The sequence below is a fragment of the Salvia splendens genome, chromosome 19, assembly GCF_004379255.2.
Source record: "Salvia splendens isolate huo1 chromosome 19, SspV2, whole genome shotgun sequence".
NCBI classification, from domain to species: Eukaryota; Viridiplantae; Streptophyta; class Magnoliopsida; order Lamiales; family Lamiaceae; genus Salvia; species Salvia splendens.
This window is the reverse complement of record NC_056050.1, coordinates 18,393,467-18,416,560: the sequence shown is the minus strand read 5'-3', so window position 1 is coordinate 18,416,560 and position 23,094 is coordinate 18,393,467. Positions and strand designations below refer to the sequence as shown.

General features: G+C 37.7%; 2 protein-coding genes across 11 annotated transcripts; one reads left to right on the top strand and one right to left on the bottom strand.

The window, feature by feature from the left end:
• Positions 1 to 62: 62 nt before the first annotated feature.
• On the bottom strand, positions 63 to 7,002 carry LOC121779758 (haloacid dehalogenase-like hydrolase domain-containing 5). Of its 10 annotated transcripts, none has more exons than XM_042177163.1 (10): positions 6,706 to 7,002; positions 6,517 to 6,620; positions 6,119 to 6,154; positions 5,771 to 5,844; positions 5,647 to 5,687; positions 5,189 to 5,260; positions 4,923 to 5,104; positions 4,718 to 4,850; positions 4,536 to 4,603; positions 63 to 534 (listed from the first exon to the last, which is right to left on the bottom strand). In XM_042177163.1, exons 1-8 carry the CDS (start codon positions 6,804 to 6,806, stop codon positions 4,795 to 4,797), a joined length of 666 nt encoding a protein of 221 aa, XP_042033097.1. In that variant the 5' UTR covers positions 6,807 to 7,002; the 3' UTR covers positions 63 to 534; positions 4,536 to 4,603; positions 4,718 to 4,794. The 10 variants fall into 10 exon arrangements, with proteins under 10 accessions (XP_042033097.1, XP_042033092.1, XP_042033091.1 ...); XM_042177158.1 differs by lacking the exon at positions 63 to 534 and adding an exon at positions 2,775 to 3,276 and having other exon boundaries at positions 3,363 to 4,603; XM_042177157.1 differs by lacking the exon at positions 63 to 534 and adding an exon at positions 2,775 to 3,273 and having other exon boundaries at positions 3,363 to 4,603.
• A 12,262-nt stretch (positions 7,003 to 19,264) lies between these two features.
• LOC121780391 (pentatricopeptide repeat-containing protein At3g24000, mitochondrial-like) lies at positions 19,265 to 21,763 on the top strand. The gene has a single exon (XM_042177984.1). It carries the CDS (start codon positions 19,365 to 19,367, stop codon positions 21,336 to 21,338), a length of 1,974 nt encoding a protein of 657 aa, XP_042033918.1. The 5' UTR covers positions 19,265 to 19,364; the 3' UTR covers positions 21,339 to 21,763.
• Positions 21,764 to 23,094: the final 1,331 nt, after the last annotated feature.

Genomic DNA, 23,094 nt, shown 5'->3' with positions numbered 1-23,094 from the left:
AATTCGAAAAAAAATGAAAACGCGTTGCATCATCCGCGTCGCCCACAGTGGGTGGACGATGGTGCGGACGATGCCCTATCGTCCACGCATCGTCCGCGTCGCCCACAGTGTCGTTCAACCAGTCATCTCCCATCTTATTTGTCAGCTCTGACTTCACAAATTTTATTGTAGAAAACATTCTTTCAACAGATGTTGTCGTTACTGGTAAAAGTAAGACCAATTTTATCAATCGATAAACCAACTGGAAAATTTTATCTTTCATCATTTCAACCATCTTCTTTGAAAGAGTTCCCAAATCTTCAACATCTGAAAAACGTGTATCTCTTCTTTCATCACTCACGAAACTTTGAAGTTGTTGAGCTAACAAGTTAAGCTCCATGGATGTAAAGTCTTCCGGATAAAGGGTGGCAAGATGAACAAGTTTCTCAACATTGAAATTGGAGAAATGATTTCTTAGATCAAGACATGTCATACATTTGAGTAAGTGGACTCAGAAAAACGATTCCTCATTTCTTGACCAATTAAGTCAACAACCTGATTGTAAAAAAAACTATGTTAGGATTTAATATCAAAGTTTAAATAAATAAGAATATTAGTTATAAAAAATATATGATAAAAAATTTCAACATGGTAATAATGATAGTTTGTAATACTTTGTCCATCATTCTTTATGCGAATATGTCTTGGAACAATTTCATCCATGTTAGGAACATCAATTTCATTTGTCCGGTAAAATGTTTTCACATCTTGCAAGAAATCATCCCATCCAGATTCTCGAAATTCTTGCAAGTCCTCTTTTACTGTCACTATCAAATTTATTGCATTTAAAATATTTTGATCTCTATATTGCAGCACACAAGATAGTGCATCAATCATACCCAACTAACGTTTCATCAACATCATGAGAAACACAAAATCAAAATTTTCCATCTTTTGAAGCAACCATTTAGATTTTCCACTTGTTTATGGATCAACCCCATCTTCAAATACTATTTCAAGTACTTTGACTATCGAGGGCCACATAGATGCAAGACGAGTTAGAGTAATATAATGAGATCCCCATCGAGTGTCAACCGGTCTATGCAAAGAAGTTTCTTGATTTAGACCATTATGTGAAGTGTTTTCCCCTTTCTCAATCCTTTCAACCATTCTATCATATTCATTTTGCCGGAGTTTATCTGCCCTTTTGCAAGAAGATCCAAATACTCTAACAATCGGGCTAAGGTCGCCAAAAAAATCAGAAACATATCGATTTGCCTTACATACTCCACACATACCAATGGAAGCTGATGGGCAAAACAATGGACATACCATGCCGATGGATTTTCTGTTAAAATAAGTGCTTTAAGTCCATTAAATTCACCCTTCATATTTGAAGCCCCATCATATCCCCGACTTCTCAATCTTGACAAAGATAATCCCAACTTAGAAAATACAAATCAATTGTCATTTTCAAGCATATTGATGGAGTCTCTTTAACATGAACTAAGGCTAAAAATCATTGTATTATCTCTACATTTTTGTTCACGTATCTAATAACAATAGCCATTTGCTCATTCACCGAGCAATCTCGAGACTCATGAACCATTATGGAAAATAATTCATCACCAAGTTCCTTCATTATTTAAGTGTAGTTTCAACTGCACACGCATTAACCATTTCTTTTTGAATTGCTGGAACAATCATTTGATTATTTCGTGGAGCATTTTCCAATACAACTTCATCAGCTTCATCATTCCTTAAACTATACCAATATAAAACTCCAGAAAGTTGCCCCTATTTGAAGAAGTTGATGTCTCATTATGTCCTCTAAAAGCCAAACCTTGATTCAAAAGGAATCAAATAACATCAAGAGTTTCACTAAAACGAATCTTATATTCCTTCTCTTGTTTTGAACTAACTCTACTAACAATATAAGTCACACTCTACTTTTGATGTACAAAATTTTCATATTCAATTCTAGTTTTGTGGTGTGAACTACCCGTTGACCCAACTTGAGCTCTAAATCTTTCATTAACCTTCTTTCCATTGTTAAAATCTTACCTCTACCACTGGTTACAATTTACATGTAATCACCATGTTATCATTCAAAAATAGATTTCCAAATATTAATTACATGTTGGTAACCTATATGTGTAGGCAAAGTTGTCAGCGATTTTTAAACGTACATATATATATGCGGATCAACACTTTTCTTCGCATAGAACTAACCCCACTTTTTGACCCATTTGAATAACGCACTACAAATATGTTAATCATATAGTACACAGATACATATTTTTAGTTACACCATGGCATGTGATTTTTTGTAGTGGCCTTACAAAGTTGTTCAAAAGGTGATCGAAAATATGGCGTGGATTGAAAGAGATGCCATGGAAATCAAAGAGTCTGTCACTATCCGACATCATCAGTTGCATAGCAAACCAAAGCCTCTATCTTCTAACATTGCACACAAGAGTAGCATTAGCATGGTGGGTGTTGATGATGTCTTGCTCGAGATTAAGTACAAGCTCACTTCTTGTCACAGTTCTCTCCTAATTGTTCCCATTGTAGGAATGGGCGGCTCTGGTAAGACCACCCTTGCAAGAACACTTTTTCAAGACACTCTTATTAAGGAGCATTTTGATATCTACGCTTGGGCTACTATCTCTCAAGAATATAGTATTAGAGAGATACTCAAAACAAGTTCTTGGTCATTTAAATCAAGACAAGTTTGGAAACACACCGCAGAAAACATTAGATCGATAGTGACTAAGGAGAACGATGAACACTGCTTGAGAATATTGCACATGAGCCATAAGCAATTGCCAATTTATCTGAAACCATTACAAGGGAGTTTTTCCTGAAGATGATGATGATATAAGCATATCAGTACTTATTAACCTATGGGTTGCTGAAGGATTTATAAAAGCAATGGATGAGGAAAGCTTGGAAGACACAGCAAAGAGATTCTTGGGAGAAGCTACTTATTATCAGTAGAATCTCCTTTTAATTGATAAGTTGGGCAAGACTGGAAACATAAGAAGCTGTAGAATTCATGACTTGGTGCGGGATTTGTCCTTGAGAGAAGCTGAAAGGGAAAGGTTCTACGTTGTTGTGGCAAGACAAACTAATCCTCAATGGATAATAAATTGGCCACGCCGCATTGTTATTTCTAAAACCATATTAAAGGATGAAGCCATAAACGTGTTATCGTCCGTGTCACATGTGCAAGTGCGTTCTTCGATATGGAATTCTGAGGATGCACCACCACCACCACCGCTCCATTTCAGGCTGCTAAGGATATTCAACGCATCACGAAAACCAGCAAAAGAAGAGTTCCTAGATAACATGCATCATTTGTACAACGCACAATTCCTTACTTTCAGGACAGATTTACGAGAGTTTGATCTACATTGTTCAATCGGGCTATTTTGTAATCTGCACACATTAATTATTAACATGAAATACGGTGAGAAGCTCACTACACCAGCTAATATTTGGTGCATGCGTCACATTAGGCATCTCAACGGCTTCATATCCCGGATCTTCCCCACGGCCAAGACGACATTGTTTTGATTAACTTGCAAACATTGCGAGTAGTCATGAATTTCAAGTGTAGCGAACAAGTGGTTAAGAGGATCTGCAATATCAAAACATTACAACTAACATACGATGATGAGAAGCCTAAGGATGATGACAGGTATTGCCTGAGCAATTTAAATGTTCTAGAAAAACTGGAGTCGTTGACGTGTTATCATGTAGCGACAAATCGAATCACCTTTCCAGATTCGTTCGTATGCTGAAGGCAGGTGAATAGTGGGATGGCATATTGCCTGAAATTGGTGTGTTGCCACATCTTGAATCGCTCACTATCGTTCATGGGTTCATTACATGGGAGTGGGAAACAAGTGAGAATCATATCCCTAACCTCAAATACTTGGCTCTTAAGTCCACTTTCCACGCCTTGAGACACTCGTTCTTATGGGTTTAGAACAACTCGAGGTTTGATCCCTCCCTTTAGTTATTGCAGATGTGTCAACTCTTAAAACAATTGAGGTGATTGTTTGCAATGATCAAGTTGTCTAATCTGCGAAAACAATATTAGAGGAACAGGAAGGATTATATGGTCATGCGTGTGTTTCTTTATTCCCTTCCTCATTTTTTCACGATTTCCATTATTTTAGGGATTTGTTTTTGTTAATTGGGATAAATAGGGATATTACACCTAGATACATTACAGTATCCAAAACTTATTTCCTTTTTTTCTATTTAAGAATCTTGCTAGTCAAATAAAGTAATAGTACTCCACTATATAAAACTTATTATTCAGCTAGGATCTACTCTTATCTGTTTTTTTCATTACAATTAGAATCTGTATCTTTTTTTATAAGATTTCTCACGCACTACTTTAATCATTATCAGTACTGCTAAAACCATCGCAATTGACTATACAATTCAACACAAAGTCACGTCTAAACTTGGTTGATTGCAGATCCATGGATTTAGGTGTATTCAGTATAGCAAGATTAGAGTTGTAGAATATGTTCAAGTACCTGTTGAAGACACTCTCAAGGGCTATCCGGAAGGCACCCATGCCAAGACGTTCTGAGGGAAATGCAGCCTGTGGCAAGTTGGCAACATATTGTTCAATAGATTGCAAAGGTCACTGCTACAACACGAGATAATTCAGAGCTAAACATTAACAGATTTTTCCTTCATATCTGTTATAGCCAACCTGGTATTGGAGATCATCTGCAGCAAAATATAAAGGTGGTTGATGCCAATTCTTTTGGCCAGGAATGCCTCCAGATGTCAATATGTCGCAAAGAACCTAAAGTTGTCATTTACTCGTCTCAAGAAGGATCCTTCTGAGAATGTGCAGATATTAGTGACTTTTACATTTTAAATATAGAAGATACCTGTATATCCCTATTCCCTACCCCAGTTGACAGGATCACTTACAACGAACACAGCCTTAACATTTTTAGAGTAATCATGATGGATTATCTTCTCTGAGTTTTTTGAGCAGTTTGATGCTTGTATATTTGTACACCGCTTGTATTGGGCCACAGGATCAATGTTACTGAAGTGTGACGCATACTCATCTAGTGAGACAACTCTCCTGAAAGTGGGATATGGCTTAGGAACAAATAAATGTACCAGAACAACTCAATTTCAACCCAAAAGTAACTAAGCTAGAACTTACTTAAAACCATATTCTGACATCACAACAGCAGGTTCCCCTTTTCCAGTGGCAACAATGAATTCATTTTCATATCTATAAAGGGAGACAGCAAAAATATTGGAAGCTCATGACAATTATAAAAAGATTTAGTAACATTCTAATATCTGAAACAAAGAACTTTCAGTTTTGTCCCTGGCTTGTACAAACTTTCAAATAGTTTCAACACAAAGTGACTACGCATGAAAATCGATTAAAAAACCCAAAAAATTTTTGAGAAAGTAATTAAAATAATAAAAGAGCTGGGAAACAGTTGATCAATATTCAAGCCTCACTTCCTATTCCTTATCTTGGTAATAAAGAACCATGAAGGATAATCCATCAAGAAAAATTGTAGTATATGAGTACAACTGTACTGAGAATTTGAAAAGGAAACTAAATTATGCTTCGGAAAAAATTAATATAAAGATGACATTGGATACCTTTTTAGCAAAGTGCTGAAGGGAGAGTGACCCTGCACTACCTATACCCAGAGCATGGTACTTAAGATATCACATTAACAGATACTTGTATGCTCAGGGCAACCTTCACAGTTTGTAATCACACCTGAGAGGGTAATATTTTCACACCAAGAATATCGCTCAACTCAAGGGCTCTTCTCGACTCTGGAATACCACCACCTACAATTAGAGGATGATATTTTACTTGCTTTCTACTGCTAGGGCTTTCCACGAAACAGGAACAATGGAAATTCAACATGCCCCAAAGTCAAAATATGTACAAATCTCCGAGTAGAACAAATTATGAATCATATCTCTGCCAGTTTCACGAAGCTACATTGATGAATAACTAATAACTACAAAAGTAACGAGTCCTGTTTCTCTTCACAAAGACAAGCAGTTAAGTTCCAAATAGAAGCACAGAATGAAACGTAGGAAGACTTTGAATACCTACCATTTGTCAGGAACAAAAGGGGAATCTTCAATGAACCTGCAAGAAAAAAGGAAACAAGTATTGTGTATAAGGGAGATGCAAAACTAGACAGACAATAAAACTCCATCAGAGAAATACAACATCAGTTATACACGCAATTGATTTATATACCAATGATGGTACAGAATCAAACTACACAACTAATTACATTTCCCCAAGATGCAATTAGTGAAGTTAAATCCAAGCATATGATATGACTAATTTTCCCCAATCAGACAATTTCAGCTTCAGAGAAACGCATATGATATGACAATTTTAGCTAATTTACAGAATTGTATCTCTTTGAGAGCAAGCCAGAAACCCTAATTCTGAAGAGAAAACAAAGAAATTAACAGCATCGTGTTAGTAAGCCAAATTACCGGAGTCATTGTAAAATTTTCTGAGCGCTCTCCGTGAATTCCCAATTGGATTCGCGCCGTGAAGTATCACCCCATCTATATCAAATGCGACCCCAAATGATGAACTGCAAGCAACGAGGACTAGAAAAGATTTACCAAATTAAGAAAGCTGAATCGAATTTGAATTAGTAAAAGGATCAGTTACAGAACTGCTGGGACACTGAGCGAAACTTGGCCGACGCTGACGCTGACGCAGGCTGCGGCGGCCGGAGTAGTGACAGTGGTAGTGGCTGCTTGAATCGGAACCTCATATCCGCTATCTTGATCTTCTGTTTTTGCTTCAAAATATACTAATGTGTTTTTATTTTTTATGTCAATATCCATTTTATTTTAGTAAAAACATTGTTGATTTTCAAATTTTGTTGATATATGCTATAATTATGAAATAAAACGTGGTGGTTGTGAATTGTGATCAGAGGATTTGATTGAACAAAATGATTAATTTGAAATTTGCATCTTTCGATGGAACAATTTGTTTTCTTACAACAACGATAAATACAAATAGGGTGTTAAGAGCATCCGCAGCGGTAGCGAAAGACGCCATCGCCGTCCGCGCCGTTGGCAAGGCGCAGGACCGCCGCCGCTGCAGCCGCGCCGCTGGCACGGCGCTGCTCGATGTATCGAGCACGTCCGTGCCAGCGGACGCACACGTGGCGCGCTCCCATTCGTCAACGGCATAGCCGTTGTGTTTAAACTTTTTTTTATTTTTTTTTTAAAAATCGGTATTTAATTATAAATAATGCTAAAAAATAAAAAAAATATATTTTCCAAATCCCAAAAATATGGCCGTTTTTTTCCCGTTTTTTCTGAATTTTTTTGATTTTTTTTTATTTTTTTTTTCCCCAAAATCATCTATAAATACACACATTCATCATCCATTTATCACATCAAATCATCTCTCATTCATCTCTCATTCATAATTCTCATACAAACTATCAACACATTCATCCCCCACTCAAAATCTCAAATGGATTTCACCCATATTATGGCGGAAGCGGAACGCGAAGAACAAGAATACTACGAACAACATCGTGCCGCTTACGAAGCATATGTCGCGGCGAATACCCGGCTCGATTCAACATTGTGAAGGCCCCGGCTCGGCTGTGGTACGTGAATAATATCGCCGACATCATGTTCACGTGTATTATATTACACAACATGATTATAGCGGACGAAGGGCCGAGGGCGGCTAGCTTCTACGACGAGGACGAAGCCGGAAGCTCAACAGCGAGGTCTCCCCTACGCCGAGGCGAGCATACGACGGTTGGCCAGAGGATCGAGACAAGACACACAATGCGCGATACTCGAATCCACAATCAACTACAAGAAGACCTAATCAACCACATGTGGGCGAAATTCGGCAACGAGTAGTGTCATTTTTAATTTTTAGGATTTTAATTATGTAATTTTTAATTTTTAGGATTTTAATTATGTAATTTTTAATTTTTAGGATTTTAATTATGCAATGTTTAATTTTATTTGTCATTTGTAATATTTATTGTGGGTTTTAAATGAATTTTAATATTATGGAAATGTTTTTGTGTAATTGAATTTTATATTAATTGTGCTCGTCCTTGCGGAAGAGCACAGTTGTGGGTGTTGTGCTCTTGCCAGAGAGCAGGCATGAATAGTACCGCCCGGGCCCACAACCGTGCCGCTGGCAAGAGCACGATTGTGGATGCTCTAACCTTCATATGAACACAATGATCTAACAAATCAATCAACATAAAACTAAGCTAGTGGAATTGCCCTTTGGTTTCTTTCTTGGCTTGAGGCATCTCACTCTTTCTGGATACAATCAAACTGAGAGTTTCTTTAATATCATCAAGAATTTGGCCTTTGATCTTGTTCTGTCCTCTGTTTTGTTGGAAGTTGCCATTTTTTGTTGCTTTTTTTTCTTCCTTATCCATCCAAAAAACTACTTCTGCAATATACTACTAGTATAGAAGATAGTGGATTTTGAAAGTACAAATTTAAGTGATTGGTTGGTGAGGAGGAGAGGAGGCTTCCTGAATGGATTATATAGCTTGAATTGAACGATACAGAAATATTTATAAATTTTTAGTAAAAACAAAATTTATGATGTAGCAAGCGTTACGTCATGGAGGTGATGTCATCCACTGATCATTTCCACACATGTTTGCAATAATTGATGCAAAAGCAAATATTGGTGTTTTACTTTTTCAAACTACTCTCACTAAGTTTTGGACATTTGTAAATTGAATACAAATTGTTTGACAAATTTTAACTGTATCATAAAATAGATTATTTCTATTTTTGATAATATTTTTTATTTTGATTCTTCCACTATTTTTACTTTTGGTAACATTTTTCTCCGTAAGACCATCTCTGATCATACACCAAAACTCATTTTTGGTGTACATAATTTCTGCAACCATACACCAAACCTAAATCCATTTTTGAGTTTTTCAATAGAATAACACCATATTTGGCGTTATTGCAAAAAAATTTGTGAGACAAATACCCAAAAATAGTGTAAATTTTAAATATGATGTAAATGATTTGAGTAAAATTACTTTTTGGTATAACATATACTCAAAAATGGATTTGAATTTGGTGTAAATGGGTGGAGATGACCTAATACAATGGGCCACAATCTCCACTATCATTACTTAAATTTTTTTATCTCTCTTATAATTTACTAATTGTATATTAAAATTCGTGTCATCTTAAAAGTATATATTTTTATGGAATAAAGAAAGTACTGTGACATTATATTTGCACGGGTTGTTATAATGAAAAGGCTTGAAAAGCAACTTTATAAGTCTCCTTCCAAGCGTTTAGTTACATGAAAAGGTTTTGTCATTTATCCGATTTTAAGTTCACGATCCAACTCTAAACTTTGAAAACTAATGCAAAGATTGAAATTATTTCAATTTTGATATGATTTTATGTCGCTTGATTGAAGAACGACGAAGAATCATTAAAGAACAAGGCGAAAAACTTGATACTTGAACTTGATATTCAGAGTTAGATCAAGAGATTTCAATAACCAACGCATACAATCAATGGCCTGGATAAGTTAGATGTATTTTATTACAGTACTTAGTTAGAGCAGTGTTACTTATCTTTATCTGGCCAAACTAGCCAAAACCAGTAAACCAAACGTGTCCTTCGTGGCTTCATCAAGTCATAGATGCGATGCCCGTATTAATTTTTGTGGTGTGATGTGAATCAAATGTTTATCTTTATTCACATAGCTTTACTTGATTTATGTGAAGTGATGCTTGCAAAAAGTGTGTTTTTGGTGTAGGAAGCGGAATGGATGGTGAAAATGGACATGAAAACTAGCTTTGAGGCGTTTCTACCGTTCCAGAGGCCGCCACGCGGCCGGATGATTTTCATGCCTAATAAGCCACACGGCCGGGTGCGTCGATGAAGTAATCGCTGATTTTCAGTTTTCAAATAATTGGAAGGCAGTTTTGGGGAGATGGAGAGACATTCCAAATGAGAAAAGAGAGAGGGAAAGAGAGAAAGAGAGGAGGAAGAGAAGGAAGAAATTCCGGCCAACATTCCGACGATCCGTCTCCAAATCTCAATTCCACTCAACGTGAGCATGCTTCCTATGGTTTTCATTGTGATTTACTATGTGTTTAGGCTAAACTCTCAATGTTGCTCCAAGTTGTAATTTAGGCTTGTTTGAATGTATCTACACCTTTGAATTCACGTTTTGATTTCTTTGATGTACTTAATGTTAGATTCTATCACTTTAGAGACCTCTATCGTTATAGATGTTTGATCCTTGTTTATCGTCTTTTTAACATAGACTTGGATAGACTAATCAATTGATGTGTTGTTGAATTTGAATAGTTCAGAGGATAATTTGACAATAGATTTGGTAAGTTCTTATAGTAGATGATATTTTATTTCCGCGCTTCTGCATGAATTTAATATCTTTAAAAACTAGTTCATGGAACTAAGTGTTCATCTGACTGTAAACTATACGTCGCTAACATGTTCAGTGCACGCGATTCGGTTGATGATTTAATCCCAAAATATGTGCTTTTGATAGGTGTAGAATGATTTAAGTCTAATGAGCAACTTGGAGTGACATGCTTTTCCGGTTGAGAAATCCTTCAATAATTAATCTTTTAGTTAGTTTGTCAAAATCTTTCAAAATCAAAAAGCAAACTCTTGGTATGTTTTTATGTTTTTGTAAGTTTAAACAATCTCCTACCTCCCTGTGGATCGACACTTGAAGTACTACTTACGATACTGTATTCTTGGAGTATCGTAGTATTATTAGAGTTAATTAATTAAACTTGATATATTGTGTAAACCGGATTATATACTCTAAAATACGCATCATGATGCGTTCTGGATACGCAATTCTCACAAATATTTAATTACAAAATCTTAACTATGGAAAAGTAAATGTATATAAATAACTCATTTGAGAAAATTTGCAATAATTGTAGAAGCTCACAATAAAACCAAACACAACCTTTATAGTAATAAATTGTTGGAGTATTATGAACATCACAATTCATACATTAACCCTAAATGTGACTTAAGAGTGAAGGATTTTGGGAGTACATTTGATTTTTTAAATAATAAAAATATACTATAATTTATTAAATTTTAAAAAAATCGGGTAATTTAGGTAATTTGGGTTATACACTATCGGGTATTGGGTACCGATACCCGATAATCCAAAAATCTTATACTCGAACCTGATCCTGAAATCTGAAAATTCGGGTATCTAATTACCCTATATTTCGGGTTTGGATATCGGGTATCCAATTCTTAGTATCCATTTTGACAGCCCTATCTTCGTCAATTCATAGATGCGATACCCGTATTAAGTTTTAGTGATGCGTTCTGGATACGCAATTCTCATGAATATTTAATTACAAAATCTAAACTCTGGAAAAGTAAATGTATATAAATAATTCATTTGAGAGAAACGCAATAATTGTAGAAGCTTACAATAAAACCAAACACAACTTTTATAGTAATAAATTGCTGGAGTATTATAAATAAATATTTCTACTCTCGATATAAATCTAGGTGAAGTTATTTTGTATTTAAATTCAAATAATTATTAAAACTATATTTAAGTAAAAAATAGTATAAATTTTTAATGCACGTCCAAATTTGGCATTTAATTGGATCATTCTATGTGCAAATAAATATACAATGTAGTTAGTTTATTTGTGTAGTGTAGACAATAACTTTCTACAGTTGATTTCGTGTCGATAATCTCTGAGAGTCATTCATCATATTTTATCTACTACTATCATAGTAGTTGAAAAGTTCAAATATAGTTATGTTAACATTGTAAAGCTTGACAATTTGTTTAAAATTATTGGTTCACAAATGTTTATAATATTTTAGAATATACTAGCATATAAAATAAATTAATTTAGTGCTGATGACTGACCATGCATTTCAGTGTCCCTATTAAAAAAATTGTAATGCTGTTGATCGGATGAATCGAGAGGGCATGCATACTTACACATACAACTGATACAAGGTGTTCAAATGTAGATTGATCCATTTGACTAGAGTTTAGAGCCATGGGTTACTAATATTTATGATATTTTAGATGTATAGCATTATACAATATCTAATTTCTCGAGAATTCATGAAATAAAGACTAGAAATTTAAAGAATGAAAATGAAAGAGTATTTGTTATTTCTAGAGTAAACAAAAACACAACGTTTAGTATCGAGTTAAGTCTAAAACTACAAACGTTGAACATACAGTGAAAACAAAGGAAACAAGTTAAGTCTAAAACTACAAACGTTGAACATACAGTGAAAACAAAGGAAACGGAATACACATTAAAGATTACAGAGACTTGTCTACATGTAGAATGAAAATAGAAAATTTAGTGAACTACGCTATTACTTTTCGAAATCCTTCGCAGCTATGTTGGCCTTCATCACTGGGCCGTCTCGGTCCCAATATTTCAGAAAGCCCGAGAGGGCGAGACCACGAAGAAGAACAGCCTCGGCAGCTAGCCTTAGACGCTACCAACACCGAGCAAAATCAGTTGAAACCGAACAAGGGTGAGGGGCCGTGCCTCCAACATCCCTCAGAACTGCAGCAAGACAGCTGCCCAGCTCCATTAACGGCAACAGCAGGGTGGTCAGTGGCAAACTCCTGCCATCCCTAGTAAACCTGCCACATGAGACAACAGCTCATAAATTCACCAAGTACTAGAAAAGTGCTGCAGAGTGTAACAAAAACCCAGCAGCTCATATAAACCACGAGTACAACAGAGCTGCAGGCACCCTTTGTCAGCCAAATCAACAGCTTTTACAGAGCTTTCAGTTACAACCATCCTACAAATACCCATGCCTTCGGTTCCATTCACTCACACCACCACATTGTGAAGGGAGTCGAGGCCAGAGGTAGAGTTCAGCATAATATTGTGCAGACAAGGTAAGCTCACTCAGCTTCTAGCTCACTTTGAATGCCTTACCATCATGTAGTAGAAACCTCACAGCTAATGGTGAACACAAGCACACTAGGATACCATAAACACAATAGCCTTATCAAGTGAAACATATAAGCTCCCTGAATCATAAACATTTATGAACCCAAATTCAAAGGATCGCATTCCATAAGAGGCCGCATAGAATCACAGATAACTTGATGAATGATAAGTTGAACCTAGATTTGTAGTAGAGCTCTACAATCAAATCCAAACTACAACAAAAATCGATTGAACATAGCAAATCTCCCATAAGAGCTAAGAGGGAATTAGAACTTAGCTGCAGCCGAGAGGGAAAATCTCACGAGGCCAGCTGCAGTCGCGTCCCACGGAGGTAGAAGGCGAGGCAACACAGAGCCCACGGCGGAGACGTCGGTTGTCGAGAAGAGAAATGTCGGAGACAAAACAGCCGACTCTCGTGAACCAGGGGTGCGACCGGGGTATCTGAGGGCCGAAGCGCCGGTGTAAAACGGTGGGGATAGAGCCCGGCTTCGAATCGGAGGGACGAGGAAGGTCGACGCCCCCCCCCCTACTGACGCGAGTGCACGGCGGCCGGCGGCGGGATCTGAGAAGGGAAAAAGACCGACGACAGGGGGGCGAGAACCCCACAGCGCGACCGTGAACTCGTCGGGAAGGGCGTCGATCGAGAAGCTAGGTTGGCCTCTCGAAACCTGGAGTTCTGAAGTACTGTCGAAGGAGGGAAACGGAGGAGCACCGTCGCGACACCCGCGACGGAAGGACGGAGACGGTGCATGGCGGTCCGGCGGCGGTGATTGACGCCGAGTCAGGGATCGAAAATTAGGGGAGAGGTTTAATTTGGGGGAGAAAACCAAATGTAACTCGGAGGCTAAAAAAAAAAAAAAAAAAAAAAAAAAAAAAAAACTCGGAGGCGAGATAAGGGAGAGAGACGGCTGACGGGTGGGAGTGTTTTTCTAAATTTGGGCCTTGCCCATTTTCTCAAGTGGGCCTCTCAATTTAAGTATGGACCAAGGGATTAATAAGACAAATGGGCCTTTTCAGTTTGGGCCTAGTGATTTAAGAAAAATAAAAGAGTAACATATGTGGGCCTCCTCTAGTTGGGCTCCAAGTTAATTAATAGGAAGAAGCTTGAGGGAGAAAAACGATTTTGGTTTGGGCCGGTTAATTTTAATCAGTCCACGAAATCCTAAATTTTGGGATTTAATCTCTTGAACCCGGAAATTATTAGCCGTAATAAAATAAAAGTCAGCGAATAATTAAGGCGGACTTTTATTAGCCAAAGTAAGTATTTCAAAATACTTAAAGAAAATAATCCAGGAATATATATTATACTTGAGCAGTTCGGCAAGACTCCGAATAAATTAAATCTTTGATTTAATTAAAGATTTAAGACTTCTAAATTTAGAAAGCAGGAAGTAAAATAATAAGCACACGCTTAGACATGCATACATGCAAGATAAATAATTACTTAAAGACTAATTTAAGTATATTATTTGTTATAAAGGAACGTCGTCGCACGACGAGTAATCCCAAGTCAGGAAGCGCCCGTTTGAAAGAGTTTGAACAAACGAGGTGGGCTTCTTTCCTTTCAGAAATGTGTTTTATGTGAACACATGAATATTTTGAGATGAGTTGCCATGCCCAGTTTTGATTTATGATTGCCTATCTATTGGCTATGCCCAACCAGTTAAATCGAATTCGGGTCTCAGTAGGGCCGCAAACCCTACTCGGACTAGTGTACACATAGGGACCGTGTGTTAGCACTAGCGTTGGCCGGTCCAGTGACCGTCGTGGAATGTGGCAACATTCCCGATTCACACAGATCAGATATGGTATTTCATGAGAAGTTCTATGATTGCATCTATTTTCAGAAAGAAATAACAGTTTTAGTGACCGAGACTTGTTTTCAGAAAAACCCCGTGTTCACTCAAGTTTGGCTGACAACTAAAAGAGAAATGTTTTCGGCATGAGCCCACTGAGTATATCAAATACTCAGCCCTGCATATTGTTTTCCTTAATGTGCAGGTTGATCGTTGTCGCAGCGGAGGAGGTGTTGGGAAAGAAAGTAAATTAAGTTAGACAAGAAGGGAGATAGCTGATGTAGTATGTCTTCATACATATTGCACCGTCTTGGTACTTTTACGCTGCGAGAACCTAGAATTTGTTTTAGTAAGGACTATGTCCCAGAAATTACTCTGATTCAGTATGGTTGTGCTCTTTTTCACATTCAGACAATATTTCTCTTAAATTGATTATCTTTTTATGATGAGTTGAGACCATTTAGTATGTTTAGTCGTGAAATAGCTACACTTTCTTTTACTAGGGAGTTGTGGTCGTATGATGAATCAGTAATCTTATCGGCTTGCTTATCGGTTCAATTGTGCACCATAAATTAATAGATATAATTTGTATAAAACATTAAAAATGATTGGGTAGAAAATTCCTTTCCATCACTTGGGCTTATTCTTTTGGTACAGTATTTTTATAATTACCTTAATCCAATCATATAGCAAAATGAATGTGCATATTCAATACAAAACACGAAACATGAGAACTAAAATGTATGTAAGAGATACAAAAGCAAGTAAAAGAAGATAAAGATTAACGATATTAGGTATGCTCTAAATAAAAAATGTAAATCCAAACCCACCAAATAAATTAATTTCCTCCTAGTAGCCTGCAGCAGCACCAAAGCCTCAATTTCTTCAATATACCATGAAATATTTTGGATTTAATATCTCCTCTTTTAGGGAGAACTACGCGAGTTTTCCCCTTTCCCTTTTCCATTGGTGATTTTTGCGTTAGTTGCTAATTAATTTACTAGTGTTTAAACAAAGAAAAATGTTGAGCTTAATTTTCTAGATGAAGATTTAGTAACCTATTTATAAGGGTTGGGCCAAGAAAAATGCGTGATTGACTTTTCAGCTTACAATTAGTATTCATACACAGTTTATAACTTTTGTTATCTGTTTTGATCGAATGGACTTGTCACAATTTGTCAAAGGCAGGAATTAGAAAACAGTAAAGGTGGACTTTTGTGTGAATAAATTAATACTCAAACACTTGATGTATAAATATAGCATTGAAAGGGGTGGGCACTAGTACAAGCCAATAACACAAGATTAAACATACTAATTTGACAGTGAATTAAAACATAAATATAGACATATAGTAATTCAAATTCATGTCTAGTGCAGGAGTGCTCAAGCTTAAGTCATGATAATAGCTAATATAGAAAAGATTATAAATTTAGGGCTGTTCTATTTGGTGAAAAATTATCATGTTTGAAATAGTTGATAATGTTTTCGAACCAAAATGATTTTACCCCATTTTCTTTCTATTTGTGAATAACATTATCGTAGGGGAATGGTCCATGGATGTGATAGTATTAAAGAGAATTGGTGTCTTTTTATAAACGTGTAAGAGCATCAACAATGGCGCCTAGCGCACCGCCTAGCCGAGCACCGGCGCTAGGCGGTCGCTAGGCGAACCATTGGAGGAGCCGAAAACCGCCGAGCGGTTTTCCGGAAATCAATTTCGCCTAGCGCTAGGCGGTCAAAATCCGCTGGGCTATGCGTTGGGCGATCCGCTCGGCTCCATTGCAGAGCCCGGATCGCCCAGCGCATAGCCCAGCGGATTTTTTATTTTTTATTTTTAATTTTTGAAACACTATATATACGCGATTTGCACTTTATTTTGCGATTTTTTTTAAGAAATGTACTTTTTGCGATTTTGAATGTAATTTTTTTTATTAATGTACTTTTTAAAAATTTTTGTACTTTTTTTAAAAATTAAAATAGTATTATTAATGTTTCCCGTATATGTCTCGTAAATTAAATTCCGTATATTGTGTTATTAGTGGTGATTTGAGTAGGTGGGGCAAAGAACGTTTCAAATTGGATAATCGAAGCCATCGACGAGAAGAAGAAATCGATCACGTAGAAGGTGATTGAAGGAGATCCATTGAAATTCTACATTGAATTCAAGATAAAATGCAATGTGGAGAGCAATGGACACTATAACTGATAGAGACCAAACAGGAGAACTCGTCCCAAAAGACTAGCCTGTTAGGAAAGAGAGCTCATTTAGTCTATATACCCCACATCAGTTGTTCTCACAACCGATGTGGGAATTGAGTCCGTAACATTCGACCATCCTTTAAGGGCCAACGTCCTCGTTGGTCACGACCACGTTGGTCACGGCTGGTTCTTTGCCAGGCCACCTCTCCGTGGGCCACCACTCCGAGTTCTCATTGGTCACGGCCACGTTGGTCACGGCGGATTCTTTACCCGGCCACCACTCAGTGGGTCACCACTCCGAGCGGTCCCAAACGCACTCGTTGGTCACGGCGAGTTCGTTGCCCGGCCACCACTCCGAGCCGTTTGGGCTCTCAATGAAAGCACCAATTGTTAAGGGTGAAGTTCCCTTAACACGATAAACGGTAGTCGCGGGAGCTTTGCCCGTCGATCAAACCAAGATTTGATTTAGGATTGCAAAAGAAAGTAAAACACGATAAAAGGAAAATAAGATAATTTGATATTTCTTCCATGATGGAAAGGAATAACAAAGTCCCTATTTATAATACTCCTACGAATAACTTAACTTGGTTAATAAGATAACAATTATATGGAAAAGATATGGTAATATAATAATAAAGATACGGGAGATATTTCCGAAGATATACTCAATAACTTAGTTACCTACACCTTGGAGTACGAGAAAAGGAATGGTGAATCGCCGGAGCCTACCGGATTCATGGATTTACTCATTCATCAATTCTCCAAAGAGATCGATGAATGCAACCGTCGCCTCCAGCCCAATTAACACTACCATCATATCGTATCGTAAATTACTAAATAATTAAGGCCAGTTGAGATAATCACAATGCCATGTAATAAAATGTTGCTGTCAATTTTTAATTAATTAATCCAAGCGTGACGGGTTGTATATGGATATGGTGATTATTGGTGTTTACATTCAATATTATAACCAAGTGTTTGTTTAATAAGGGGATGTTTTCTATTCATATTATCATATATTGTAATTAGTGCGTCCAAAATAGATTTTGGATCTACCCTTAAACTCTTACAGACGTAGTATTAAGTGTCAGATGAATTTTCTAAATTGAGTTTCAAATTTTGAAAATACAATTTTCTATTTAACTTATAATTCATACTCTAAAATACGCAAGATTGTACTTTATCATAGACTGTTCTATTATTCACTTCAAGAAAAGAACAATGCAAAATAGCTAAATTATAGGCGAGAGTTTTTTCGATTAACGAAATAGTTACGTTTAGTATAATTTAGAATGTAAAACTTAAAATTACTGATTAATTATTAAAGAAAAACATTTAAATGTTTTAACTGGAATTAGAATAATATATGTATATTTATTTAAATTACGCTTGTTTTGCTGCATAATTTTATTTTAAAAAAACAACTATAGGTGTAGAATCATATTACAAATGTAACACGAAGATAGTGTGTGAAAAATGTGTGGATTGTGTGTAGTACGTGAAGTGTGTGTGCAGTGCGTGAAATGTGTAACATGTGTGAAGTGTGTGTTGTAGATATATACTGAAGCTATCTAATTTTATCAATATTTGGAATTCCAATTTTCTACTTTTGATATGACATTCAAATTGTGGAATTGGTCGATTTGGAATTGCAATTCAATTCTAAATTCATATATATTTGTGAATTGGAATTCTATGGTACCAAAATAGCCTATTTTTAACAAACACTTCATTCGTCCCTAAAAAATAGACTGGTTTTTTTCATTTTGGGTCGTCCCCAAAAATTAGGCAACGTCTAAATAAGGAAAGTTTTGAAAAAACGCACACAATAATGTGGACCATACAATCCACTTTCACTACTTTTTTCTCCATCTCTCTACTTTTTCATATTTCTCTTGCTTTACCAATTTCAAATTAAAACTCGTGTCACATACTCCTTTGTCAATTTTTTGGAGGACGGAGGGAGTACTATATTTTTAAATTGTGTCAAAAGAAACTACATAAGTAATACGGATAGGAGGAGAGAGTATCTATTTAGTACTCCATTCATCTCATTTAAGATGTTCACATTCTTAAACGATACAGAATTTTATGTGTAGCAGTTGAGTATGATAAATTAGAGTGAAAAATGTAGTCAAATATTTTAATGAGAAATACTTGTTTCTAAATTTGGAAAGTGAAGATCTTAAATGGATAAACTAAAAATAATAGATTGAACAGACGAGGAAGTAGTATCAGTAGAATTACTGTAAAAATAAGGGGAAAAAAAATTAAAACTCAACAATCACAGCACAGCTGATCGTTTTCACTATTCAGTCATCAACTTGCAAGAAGCAGAGGTGATGACATGAAAGGAGCCGCACAATTGCCAATTTTCCGCTCAACATCATACCTCCGATGTTTCAAATCACTCATATCTTTCTCCTCTCGCAATTCCCACTCCGCATCAGTCTCAGCTCAATGCTCAGACACGGTAGAAGCTACAGAATCCGGTCGATTCAATGGCGTAATCGATGATATGGACCTTCTCAGAAAATCCCCAAATGGCAATCTCCTAGTCCTCGACCTCATCGATCGCCGCGCTCTCCAACCCGACGCCAAATTATACGTCGACCTCTTCAAGAAATGCACTGATCAGCGGAAGCTCAAAGAGGGCCGAATCGCTCACGCTCATTTCGCGACGTCGAGCTTCAGAAATTATGTCGTTTTGCAGAATACAGTGGTGAATATGTATGCGAAATGCTGTGATATGGAGAGTGCACGCAAGGTGTTTGATGAAATGACTGAACGAGATATGGTTTCTTATACTATGCTGATCACTGGCTACTCGCAGACTAGTGAGTTCGATAAAGCGTTGAGCTTGTATGTGGAGATGGTGGAGATGGGATTAAAGCCTAATGAATTCACATTCGGAAGCACTCTGAAATCGGCTGGTGGTATGCAGAGTGTATCAATGGGTAGAGGGATTCATGGTGTTTGCATCAAATTCGGGTTTGGGGATAATGTCTATGTTGGTAGTGCATTGGTGGATATGTATGCAAGATGTGGTAAAATAGACGAAGCGAAAGTCCTCTTTGATCAGCTCAAGATTAGGAATGAAGTCTCTTGGAATGCGCTGATTGCAGCATATGCAAGGGAAGGAGAGGGGCATTGTTCTCTTAAGCTATTCGCGGAGATGAAAAGGGGAGGTTTTAGACCCACTCATTTCACATACTCGAGCATCTTTGCAGCCTGCGCGAGCAATGGAGCTATGGAGCAGGGGAAATGGGCGCATACGGATATGATCAAGATGGGAGTGGAGCTCGTTGCGTTTGTTGGCAACACGCTTCTTGACATGTATGGAAAGGGGGGGAGCATTGATGGCGCGAAGAAGGTTTTTGATAGGTTGGTGAAGAAAGATGTTGTTTCGTGGAACTCAATGCTCACTGCCTACGCACAGCATGGACACGGCCAGGAGGCCATTGATCTATTTGAGGAAATGCGCAATTTGGGGCTTGAGCTGAATGAGATTAGTTACCTTTGTGTGATCAATGCTTGCAGCCACACTGGGCTCGTTGAGAAAGGGTTGCATTATTTTGAATTGATGAAAGAAAATAAGTGTGTGCCGCAGATTACACATTATGTGGCGATTGTTGATCTTCTTGGTCGCGCTGGGGAGCTCGAGCGTGCAGAAAGGTTCATATTGAAGATGCCGATTGAGCCTACAGCAGCAATCTGGAAGGCTCTGCTTGGAGCTTGTAGGGTGCACAAGAACATGTTTTTAGGCGGGTATGCAGCTGAGCGCGTCTTTGAGCTTGATCCTTACGAATCCGGGCCCCACATGCTGCTCTCAAACATCTACGCCTCTCATGGGAGGCGCGACAAGGCTGCAAGAGTGAGGAAGATAATGGCTGAGAGCGGTGTGAAGAAGGAGCCGGCTTGTAGTTGGGTGGAGATTGGGAGCTCTGTGCATCTTTTCGTTGCAAATGATGACATGCACCCGCAGAGGGAGGAAATTCGTGCGATGTGGGAGAAGTTGAGAGAGGAGATCAAGAAAATGGGGTATGAAGCAGATACAAGTCATGTGCTGTGGTATGCAGACGAGAGAGAGAGGGAGGAGAGGCTGCAGCTGCATAGCGAGAAGCTGGCTCTGGCGTTTGCGCTGCTCAACACGCCAGAGGGGGGCTCGGTGTCGATCAAGAAAAATATTAGAGTCTGTGGGGATTGCCACAATGCATTCAAGTTTGTGTCGAAGTTGGTTGGTAGAGAAATCATCTTGAGAGATACCAATAGGTTCCATCACTTCCGCAATGGCTCTTGCTCGTGTAGGGACTATTGGTAGATTTGAGATGGTGTCAGCTGCTTTGAGTTAGAGAGGCCGTAGCAGAAGAAACGCTCGCTGCACATCATGTCTGACGAATATTTTGCTGCATTGCAGACGTGAAGCAGATGTTATTTCTGCTCAAACGGCAGAACAAGTTGGAATAAATTTTCAGGCTCAGGCTTTTCTCAGCATTGTGCAACATGATCATGGTGAGGAGGCAACAAACCAAATGTATTCCCCATTTATAAGTGGCATGAGTGTGTGAATGGTACGGGAAAAGAAGACGGAAACGGTTGCGCGACGCCTCTGGTAATCTCAATAGAGCCGCTCCAGGCTCTATTGCATGAAGCTAAATGGGACAGAAACTATTTTTTATTTTAATTTTTTTTTTGAGTTATATTAAATTCTAATTTCTTCATCTATAAATACTCTCATTTTCAACATTTTTTTACTCTCACTGTTCTTTACACTCTCTCTTTTTATCTCTCAATGAGATAGATGAGTACGACGAGATTTCGATCACTGAAGCAAGTAGTGTGGTGCAAGCATCCCCTTTGGAGGTGGGATCGGGTTGGCGAGCGAGGGCAAAAAAGGCAATATTTGGAAGGCTAAAAGAAGTATTCAATGTAGGAGACAAAGACGATTGTCGAAGAGGACTCAACTATCCACAACGGCAGAGGATGCTTAGGTTTTGGAAGAGAATTGTCCAAGTGTAAAACAAGAACAAACCAAACTGGGCATGAGTGCGCTTGGGACCATATTTGCAAGCATTGGGTTCGGGTCTAGGAATAGGTCTCCAAATATGTCGCCATCCTCAATATATATAAAAATTGGGCTTGGCTTGGCTTAGGCTTCTAACTTTGAGTCAATTTAAAACATAAGATAAAATCCCAAACCTGCTCCATCATATCCATAATTTATTATACAAACTCATGTCTCATTTCAATGTCCAGACATCAGAAATTCTCTATTGATTATATTGGCATTCTTGGGTAGATTTGGAGAGATCTAAACTAAACATGCCATCATTTCCATCTCACTAAACGAGCCCACCATGTAAATCAACACACCCCAAGTTGAGATTGGTAGGGACATGTTGGGAAATTCACTCCCATAAAAAGAGAACACTTAACGTACGAAAGGAGCAGAAGCGGCCACGTCGCCTTTGACAGCCAATAATCATTAAAACCTCGTACCCCTACCGACAATTACACCCTCTACGCTGATTTCTTATCTACTTTTTGCCATCAATTGTTTATTATTTTTCTCCCCAGATTTTTGTGCAACAACTATTTTTCTATTACATAGTAGCCAAAAAATCTTTATAATCATATGCCCACTTGCAGAATATATATGCATAAAATATTTGGATGAGCCAACCCCACCCTTACCTAGTTTGGGGGGTACTGTTGTATAACTTGAACCATATATCATGGTACATATACTTTTGTTGCCAAGACAAACACATTCGATAATTGCAAGACTACATTAAGTAAAGAGGGAGTGCTATGCCTTTTTGTGTGAGTTATTGTCAATCTTTAAGGAATGTGCTGCCTTTCTTATACTCTAATTCTTGTAGGAAACAAACAGAAAAAAGTAGTTCTGCCATTTTCGGAAAGATTATTGAAATCTCAAGATTGCAGTGTGTGCTTTATTTTATTATTTAGAGCATCCACAATGGCGCCTAGCGCACTGCCTAGCCGAGCCCCGGCGCTCGGCGAACCATTGTAACCACCTAGCGGTTTTCCGAAAAAAAAATCGCCTAGCGCTAGGC